This window comes from Mastacembelus armatus, chromosome 7 (assembly GCF_900324485.2).
Source record: "Mastacembelus armatus chromosome 7, fMasArm1.2, whole genome shotgun sequence".
NCBI lineage: Eukaryota > Metazoa > Chordata > Actinopteri > Synbranchiformes > Mastacembelidae > Mastacembelus > Mastacembelus armatus.
In genome coordinates this window covers 10,511,293-10,521,642 of record NC_046639.1, presented here as the reverse complement: position 1 = coordinate 10,521,642, position 10,350 = coordinate 10,511,293, and the positions used below count along the sequence as shown (strand labels likewise).

Sequence of the window (10,350 nt, the reverse complement as noted above, 5' to 3'; positions counted from 1 at the left end):
AACTAGTGAATATTCTGAAACTTACTAGTTACCATGTACATACTACTTACCTGGTACAACTAGTGTGGTTTTACCCTCACTAGTTAACTAGTGGCTCTCACTAGTGAACTAATGCAGACAAATGCTGGACACTAGTTCACTAGTGAGCCTAACTCACGCTTGACTAGTAAACTTGTCACAGTTCCTTCAGCACACTAGTTAACTACTAAAACATTTAGCCTTAATAGTGTTGTCCAGAGGGTCACTAGTACATCAAAAAGCTGACTAGTTGGGACTTTGGTCATACTAGTGCATTGCTAGTAACGCTTTTCTTGGAACTAGCTGGACAGAAATGCCACTAGTTGCTGAGAAAGTGTGACTAGTAAGGGTTCTTGTTCAACTAGTGCAATCAAATGTCCAACTACTTCTGACAAAGACTGAACTAGTGCATGAAATGATAAATAAATCTGATATTAAGGATATGGAATTTATGCTCAAATGGCTTGCCATTATATAGCTTCACTAACAGTGAGTTAGAGTTCTGAATGTTCTGCAGCTAAATTATGTTGGCGCATAATTATTTCCACCTGATAACAAACAGCAATGGTATGAAGTATCTGAATGAATATCATAGGTGGAACAGTAGTTTGTGGTGATTAGTGCTGTCACAAGAAGGTTCTGGATTCAAACCCTGGTCAACCTGGGACCTTTCTGTGTCAAGGCTGCATGAGTGTGTGTTTTTTCCAGGTACTCTGGCATCCTTCCACAGTCCAAACAAATGCGGTATAGGCTGACTGCTGACTTTCCATTGCCTGTATCTGTGAATGTGTCTCTGTGTCAGTCCTGTGATAGACTAGTGACTTCTCTTGTGTACCCCACCTCTGCCCAGGGATTGGCTCCAACCGCCCACAATCAGTATAGATAATGGAATGAATGGATAAAAATCATCTATCACATAACAGTGTGACTCCTATGAAATATACATAAATATGTTATATCTAAGAATTTTGACAACATATTTATAAATCATTTTGCTGTCACTTATTGAACAATAGCATTTAATTCACGAAAGCACAAACTGAATAAAAGTATTACAGATTTAATGATAACATGGACATGTCCAGGGTGTACCCCTGCCTTCTACCCGAAAGAGAGCTGGGATAGGCTCCAGCAGAGCCCCGTGACCCTGGTTAAGGAATAAGTGGGTATAGAAAATATATGGATGATAACACGCAGTCTTTATGGAGTTTTATGGCCACATATGAGGCTAAAAAAGTTAAAACCAGTGAGATGTTTAGTATTTACTACAATAATATTGACTCATTGAGTAGGGGCTTTTCCTGCTGATATTAGGATGAGCTTGAGGACCATAATCCCACAATCATGTCTGAGAGGAAGTTTTAAAGAACCAACACAATGAAGCCTCAGATATTTTGTCCCTATACAGTTATTAGATGTAGATGTCTGAAACCAAGAGTACAGGCAATATTTTGATAAGTGTTGAATGGAATAAGGTTGAAGCATAGAGGAGAGAGTATAACATTTATCCATCCTAATGCATAGTATTTCATATACAAAGACTAAGTGTATTATATTCAAAAATGAGTTGTATTACACTGATCAAAAAAACACTTTACTTATGTTCTCCCTGAAATTGGTGTAGTATGCATGTCTTTCGTGTCAGTCTGAACACGGTGTTCACATCTCTCCTCAGAGGTGCACAGGGTCGTGGAGCGGCTGTCTCCTCCTCCGCAGAGCTCAGATGGGAGCTGCCTGTGTTCAGCTCCTGTTGGCTGCCACCTTGTGGATGATGCCTCACATGGGAGCTGCTGTTGCTGTGCTGTCAAGCTCCACAGAGCTGCTCAATGTGAGCATAGCCAGAGCTGAGACACAGTCTGAGTTCAGGATGCTCACTGATGCTGTCAATCTGTCTCATAGCAGACGTAAGCGAGCCATTTCATCCAAAGAGATAAACGCCTTGCTTGGATTCCACAATCGAGTTCGATCTCAGGTCTTCCCCCCTGCAGCTAATATGGAGTACATGGTGAGGAAAGTATTCATTATCCAGAATGGCCCATTTTTAATAATAATTTAAATATTTATTCTTTATTCATTATTGAATTATAGTTAGTGTTGCAGATGGTAAGGTGCTGTTATATGTAGCTACCAACTAACTTTTAACAAATTGTACGTTTCTTTCCAGGGATCAATAAAGTCTTATCTTGCCCTATAATAAGAACAACCTCTGTCACACTCTTTTTCTTGGTCTTTCTTGGCTCGACAGCTCTGGGATGAGGGACTGGCTAACTCAGCTGACTCTTGGGCTTCACAGTGTGTTTGGGATCATGGTCCATCACAAGCCATGAAATATATGGGCCAAAATCTCTCAGTCACTTCAGGAAGGTAGTGCAGAACACTGCACCCATAATAAGCTTTTATTGCATTGTGATGTATTAGGTTACTAATAGAGATGAATGACTGTATGTATGTTGGATGTGACAGGTTCCAGGCCATCACTGATCTGATCAGGAGCTGGTATGATGAGAGACACTACTTCTCTTACCCAAACAGATGCAGTGGATCTGTGTGCTCTCACTACACACAGGTACAGCCAATTTCCCTCTTTTAGTCAGGAAAAGATCAGGAGGTATTAGCTCTTTTATTAAATTTAGAGAGAAAGCTATGCCACCCAATATTTCCAGACCCATGGCTTTCCTTCCCTATGAATTTGTATCTATGAAATAATGATAAACTAAAAATAATTTTGTGTGAATATTGTCAGATTGAACTCAACATCAAAGTCTTCAATGTATTTTCCCCAAAGGCAGCAGTAAAAAAAATGTTGCACTATGAAAAAGTCATCATATCATAATTTAACTTTACTACCATATACAAAAATTATTTATAGAGATAGGGTACTATCCATATTAATCTTGACTATTTGGAGTCCTGTGATGGGAGGACATTCAACCAGTGCTGAAGTCAGGCACTCATCTGAAGTCTCTAATAACAATTTTTTTCACAGTTCATAAGCAGGAATATTCAACTTTTTATTCAAAATTGAGGGAACAAGAAATATTGATAACAATGGGTAGACACTGAAAAAAGATTCAGCCACCTACCCACCCAGATATTTTCATACAGTCCTTTACAAACGTGGAAAATCTTAAGCATATATGTCATGAGTTGTGTTTTTCCTGGTACTGTAAATGTGTGGTTCAGTGTTTGAATGTGTTTTTTGATTCCTCTAAGATGGTGTGGGCAAGCACCAACAGAGTGGGATGCGCTGTCAGGAAATGTTCTAACATGTATGTGTTTGGGAGCACCTGGAGGGAGGCAACACTGCTGGTCTGCAACTACGCTATAAAGTAAGATGAGCTTTATTTTATCAGGATACACACATTTCACATTACCCAGGCAACATTTTCATGTTAAACTGTGCTTCAGAGGAAACTGGGTTGGTGAAGCTCCATATAGGATTGGGAAGCCTTGTTCTCGTTGTCCGTCCAGCTATGGTGGGTCCTGCTGGAGAAACCAGTGCATACCAAATAGAAAATCCAGATGACTTACAAGGTATTAACACAACACAGTGTTTGAAATATGTTTGGAAGAACAATAAAACAAAGTCAAATAACCCACAAGTTAATTAAGTTTTAATGAACACAATGAATGTATAACATGGCAATTCTGACAAATAGAAAATTAAGGAGCAGTCCAGTTTACCACTGTATCCATTTTTATTGTAAGTCGTTATTAATAAGATAATATTATAATGGATACATGTGACACACATAGTGTAGTGGTACAGTATAAATCAAAGTCAAAATTTTCATTCCTATTGAGCAATAGTTCACGTGCAAAATAAGGAGAACTTTTATTTGATTAGTTGTTGCAAGTTTCCATAGATATCTGTGGAGAGTTTTTGCACTGTTTTTGATTAATTTGTTGGTTTGAGCAGCTTTGGAGATGCATTGAACAAACATTTAGCACTTTTTTGTATAAATTAAATGTTTAGTAACCTTGAAATTGTTGCTGATTATCTTTCAACCTGATTTTTAAAATATTTTTCTTCATTCCATGTGAAAACCTTTAAGATATGTCTTACAATAAACTGGAATGTGTTTAATTCACAGTTGTTTGTTTGCTTGACTAAACATTAATTAAGTTATAAATACCCAATGAGCTGTACATCCCTATAAATAAGCTGCTGTTCTCTGCTTATATTTCTTCACTGCTGCTGCAAGACATTTGCTGTCCAACATTTCACCTCATTATAGCTATCCATTTACCCCTCAGAGACTCTTTCTGCTATAAAAGGAAGACTAATGCAGCTTTTATGGTCTAATATATGACGGCATCAATGTACCTCCCAACCAGTTCATGGAGACACACACACACACACACACACACACACACACACACACACACACACAGACTGCTGCTATGAACAGTAAATGTGTAGTACATTTGATATGGAAGCCATTTGTGTGTAGCAAGCTGTTGTTTTTAACACTGTAAAAATGACTAGCCAATGCTGTTACAGACATTTTATTAAATATGCTTGTTCTCTTTCTTGAGGAGAGTAAAATGACATGGATACCAGCTTGCAGTTGCATGGTAAATGCAACTCATCAGTCTTCTCACCAACAAGAAGGCAAAGCGCATTTCCCCAAATACTGAAATAAACTTTACTTGTATAATAAATAAATATAGTGTTTTTGAAATGACATAACAACAACAGTTCTGCTGATGTTACATTGTGTGATAAATCCTAAATAAGTTTCATGTTCCCTGTACACTCTCCAGTCATTTCCAACCTCTCTCCTGTGGATCCCAGAAGAACCGTACCACCCAGTCTCCTTGCACATCTTCTCTTGCACATTTTCCATATGTATATATATATATATATATATATATATATATATATATATATATATATATATATATATATATATATACATATGGAAAATGTGCAATATATATATATATATATATATATATATATATATATATATATATATATATATATGCATCTTTGTAAATGTTAAATAAAACCTCTTCTTTTACACACTTTTAACCTTGGTCTTGAGTCTGGATCTTTGGGTCCTGAGCCAAAATCCTTTCATAAATGTGACAGAACAATCTCGCCTACATGGACCCTAACTGTGTTTCAAAAAGCTTGCCAAGGTTCACTATTGTCAGTTGTTAATTGAGGCTCATGCTTACCTAACCCAGCAACTCTGTGAAGATTCTCAGTCATCCAGGTGAAGATATCTTCACCACTCATCCAAGTAGCTTCATCAGTCTAAAGGAAAGCTAGTATGGAATCTCAAATTTATCCTAGGTTGGTTTCAGTCCACCCTAGTCCCATAGGCTCATTAGGTGACCTATGTAAATCAGGAGAGAGTTGTTAGACCCACACTCCTGAAGTGGTTTCACTTCACATCTGGCCTGAATAGGCTCGTTAGGTGAACAAAAGAAGTAAGCTCAGGTGATGTCATTAGGATCTAATGGTAGACTTATGTGACCCCTCTGATTCACCAACTGGCTGCAGAGTGTGTCCTCCCTGGAAGAGTTTTGATGTGTTCCTTAATTTTCTGGGAACAGATAAAAGGCAGCCTGGTAGACTGAAGACAGGTTACGTCTGAGCCCTCCACCCCTGTTAAGGGAGGGTTTTTCCACCTGAACATATATAGCTTCTCTGACCCCTCTCTCAAACCACCCATCTTCTCTGTCCAAAATATGTACATTATTGTCTTCAAATTGCTCTTCAAAGAATAAATACCTTCTACCACTAATCTCTTCAGTATTCGATCTCTTGCAGGAATCCATCATCTTCACCAAGCTTGACCTGAGGAACACGTACCATCTCACCCGCATACCTGAGGGCGACAAGTAAAAAACTGCACTTAACACCCACCTTGGGCATGTTGAATACCTCAGTATGACCTTTGACCTCACCAACACCCCAGCTGTTTTCCAAGCCATGATGAATGATGTTTTATGGGACTTCCTGAATCACTTTGTTTTCGTCTATTTAGATCATAGGTCAGTAACAGGCGGGTGCGGACCCAGAAGCCGCCCCATACGGACCCGGACCTACAGCCAAAACAGAAGGTTAAGATTTAAAACCTAACGGGGCGCTTCTATTTCCACCGGCACAGCTTTTGTAGACTTTATGGTAGTGGAAACACACAGACTAATTGCATGCAAGTTGAGCCATCCCACGTGGTACCACTCAGCCAATCAAGTCTGTGCATCTCATGCGGTAAACATTACGACTCTACAGTGTAAACAGAGCTAGAGACAAGTTACACATGAAGAGGCGGTACAAAGAAAAAGAAAAAAGGTGATACATGTAGAAAACAAAGGGAGAGAAACAGGCGAGTGAGACGGAGAAAGAGAGAGAACTTAGTTAATGAGAGAACATTATACATATCATTATACATATTCAAAAAGTTTTTGAATTTTACTGAATTCATTTGATTTGACAGTCAGGTATTGATTACATGCAGATGTTGATAAAACTACTAGGCTACTTAAATACATATCACACTAACTAGTTAGACATTATGATCTTCCGGACCGTTGCTTCAAGAAATTTTCTCTAACTGGACCTCTTTAAATTTTAGTTGAATACCCCAGATTTAGATGATATTCTCATTTTTTCCAAGAAGCTAGAGGAAGACTCTCAACATGTCAGGCAAGTACTCACGAGGTTTTTGGAGAACACGCTGTTTGTTAAGGGGTGAATTTACACCTTCATAGTTCAGTTCCTAGGTTATGTTTTTGAAAGGGGCTGTTAACATGGACAGGTGAGGTCAGGGCAGTGTCTGAAAGGCCTGTTCCACCCATCTGCAAGGACCTCCAGCACTTTCTGGGTTCAACAGATTTATTACAGACTTCTCCAGAGTAGCAACTCCTTTAACAGACTAACACCAATGTTGTGTATAAGTGGTCCCCAGAAAATAGACCTTCTCTTCTTTATAGCACCTTCTCTTCTTTAAAGGCACTCTTCTTGTCTGCTTCCATTCATACTCAACCAGACCCTTCCAGAAGTTTTGTTGTGGAGGTGGACGCCTTGGACAGGGGGTTCAGTGCCATCCTCTCCTAATGTGTTGGTAACCCTGAAAAGCTTTACCCCTGTGCCTTCTTCTTTCATAGGTTCTCTGGCTGAAAGAAATTATGATATTGGCAATAGGGAGCTGCTTGCAGTCAAAATAGCTCTTCAAAGGTGGTGACATTGGCTAAAGGGAGCAGAGCATTCCTTCGCCGTTTGCACTGACCATGAGAACCTCCAGTACACAGAGAGCCAAGTGCCTCAAGTCCAGACAAGCCAGGTGGTCTGTTTTGTAAGTATATTGGTGTATGTAGTACAGTTAAACAGTAGCACAATTACAGCCTCCAAAATTCTCTGCACTGCATCAGTTTTACCTAGCAAAGCCTAGTGATGCTATCATACTGTACTGTTGTTTTGTTAAAGTGCAAAGACTAAAAAAAGTGTTATCATTCTGTGCTTACAGGGGAGCATTCCACCACTGAATAAGGTGTTACTTGTAAGACAACAATGGAGTGGGTTCCACATTTAGTTCATACACTTTGTGTTTCAAATGTATTCTTTGATAAGTATGTGTTCGTAAATGAGAATGGTTTAAAATGAAATACTGCATTTTCATGCTTTTTGTTGTAATGTATTTTAATCATTTGCAAGGGTTTAAATACACTGAACCGGGCTCAGTTTGGGCAGCCATCTGCCTTGACCAGTTGGGCTGAGTGGATAGAGCAAAGAGGAGAGATCAACAACAATAAACAACAAATAAACACAGGTCAATGGGGCCAGTAACTGCACATCAGCAATATGCAGCTGCAAGACCAGGGATACCTGCAGAAGGTACAGAGAGAAAGGACAGAGAGCAAGAGCAACTATGGGAGAGAGTTAAGTTAAGTTAGTTAAGTTATTTACCCTTATTAGTACCACAATGGGGAAATTGCATTACCCACCCAAAGTGCACACACACAGCAGTGAACACACACCCGGAGCAGTGGGCAGCCATTGCTGCGGCGCCCGGAGAGCAGTTGGGGGTTGGTGTCTTGCTCAAGGGTCTCACCTCAGTCGTGGTATTGGTTATTCACTCACATCTTAAAAACCTGAGGCAGTTAGCCTGTTAGTAGAGATAAATTGATTAGTTGATTAATGGCAGGGGGTGTTTGAGTAGTCTAGTTGGGATGGGGTCTAAGAGACATGTTGATGGGTTAGAGAAAGCAATTTGTGCAAACATTTGCTATATTTGAATAACTGGGTTTGTGTTGATTGAATAGCACAATAAGGATAAAATAATATAAATACAGTTTATAAATTCCAAAGTTATATCAATTGATAAATGGCATTAAAGTAGTGCACAGTTAACCTAGGTTAACTGTAATTTTACTGTAAAATAGAATAACAGTAAGTTACTGTAAAATGAAAATACAGTTATGGCAACAGTGTTGCCAGTAAGTTACTGTAGGCTACTGTTACTGTATGCTTTGAAATGTCTAACAGTGCACAGGTTTTTCTGGCCCTGTTCTGAATGTAACAGCTAAAGCTTTAAGTGACTTTTTCCTCTCAGTCAAAACAAAGCTGATGACATCAGTCATCATGCACAGTTTGTGAGCTGCCTCCTTCAGTACATTCAACACTCCTTTCTGTCTTTTATGTCACTCCCCACCCTCTGGCTTTTTCTCTCCATTTTTGCACAAATGCTGCTTCTAATTCAATGCTCTTATTCACTCCTGATCTGTAACTGGAGAACCGACAGTTTGGTGATGAGAAAGGGGGGAAAGCAGATAATAACTTTATGTCTATTTGAGTTTCTATCATCATGTTGCCATAGTTACAGCTGCTATATAGATTGGTGTCCATACGAGCCTGGTTACTGTTTAACCTCCCCACCCACATTTGCCCAGATTAGGAAAATCAATAAGATAACAGTGGCAACACCGGCCTTACCTTGCACCAACAACACCCTTCTCACAGTACAGCACCCTGCGCCAAACTTCCACATTTTACACCTTATGGTGAGAGAGGAAAAACTGAATTTAAAACATATGCTTGAGAAGAGGCAGAGAAAGACATGGTCAATGTAAACACACAAGTCAAGTCAAGTATGGAACTTCCATTTGGTGAGTAAACACTTTTTGGCTTTTATCGCTTTGGCTCGGTGAAAAAAGGTTGAGCGTAGCAGCTGCTTGTTTTTCCCTTTATTTTCAGTGGTTTGCTGTTTCTCTCCAGAGCTCTCCTGGATCACAGCAGATTCAGAGCAGTACTGTCGCCACCATTTACTTCTGGCTTTTTCACACTTCTGTAATCCAGGAGGTGTGTCAGAGATATGGAAGCTGTTAAAAAGGCCATGGGAGCTGGGCCTGATGGTGATGATGGTGCAGAGGTTTTGGGATTTCAGAAAAGTTAGAGCACAGTGAGTCTGGAAGGGTTTACAGGATGACTGGAAATGGTTTAAACATGGTGTGTTTGTGCAGTTAATGGAAACAGGAGTTTTTAGACACTAAAGAACTGGAAGTCAGTTGAATTTTTGTTCTGTACATGGTAGTTAAAGTAATTATGAAGCAATAAATCCAAGATGAGGAACCTTTGAGTTTTGATTATAGATACTGGATATGTATGATGCTGCACAACAACACAGTTTAAGGTCTGAATTCTTTAAGTTCCTCCTCTGCATTCTTATAAAGTAAGATTAAAAATATAAACAATGCATATGTGGAAGCTGGGTGATTTTGTGAGCCAGCTGGAACATGCAAGTGTTGGTTGCAAGCTGTACCATTTACTGCCTCCTGGCCATTTATTTTAAGGATGGCGCATCAGTTCTTTTCAAGACTTCTTGAAGATGGACATAACGTGGATGTATTATGAGAGCTGCATATGGTGTTGCCGATCAGCCTCACTGCTAATTTGTCCCACGTACCATTAGTAGTATTACAACAGACAAAAGACCAAGGAACATTTTCCCCATAGATCACCATTATAAAAGTGCTGTGTGTAAAGCTGTTGACAAGACACTGAACTACAAACAAGGTCTGTTATTACCTAGTCTGAATGTTTTATATTCAGAAATGTTCTCAGGCCCCAGTGGTTTTATCTGGATGACAGCTCCCCTTTGTAAAGTCTATAAGCTGAGCAGGGGTGTGCAGCGGGGCCAGTGAGAGAACCACTAAGGTGCATGTGCAGTGAGCCACACAACACAGATGTGACTTGTCGAGTATAAAGTTCATAATAATATCATGTGAATGGGTAGATTTTCATGTCCCTACCAGTATTATGGGAGGGCAGAAATGTCCCTACCAATAATTGACCAAACTTTTTCTTTTTCTTTGGAG

The 10,350-nt window shown here is 39.4% G+C and overlaps 1 protein-coding gene across 1 annotated transcript; it reads left to right on the top strand.

Annotated features, from left to right (window-relative positions):
- The first annotated feature begins 1,741 nt into the window (after positions 1 to 1,741).
- On the top strand, positions 1,742 to 5,940 carry r3hdml (R3H domain containing-like). Its single transcript, XM_026331564.1, has 6 exons — positions 1,742 to 2,023; positions 2,264 to 2,382; positions 2,482 to 2,584; positions 3,232 to 3,347; positions 3,427 to 3,552; positions 5,804 to 5,940. Exons 1-5 carry the CDS (start codon positions 1,742 to 1,744, stop codon positions 3,542 to 3,544), a joined length of 738 nt encoding a protein of 245 aa, XP_026187349.1. The 3' UTR covers positions 3,545 to 3,552; positions 5,804 to 5,940.
- Positions 5,941 to 10,350: the final 4,410 nt, after the last annotated feature.

Bases quoted from the DNA above. Each gene is read 5' to 3' on its own strand.
- r3hdml (XM_026331564.1), top strand. From the start codon at position 1,742: ATGGGAGCTGCCTGTGTTCAGCTCCTGTTGGCTGCCACCTTGTGGATG. The intron at 2,585-3,231 runs GTACAGCCAATT...GATTCCTCTAAG, and splicing joins TGTGCTCTCACTACACACAG to ATGGTGTGGGCAAGCACCAA. The intron at 3,348-3,426 runs GTAAGATGAGCT...ACTGTGCTTCAG, and splicing joins GTCTGCAACTACGCTATAAA to AGGAAACTGGGTTGGTGAAG.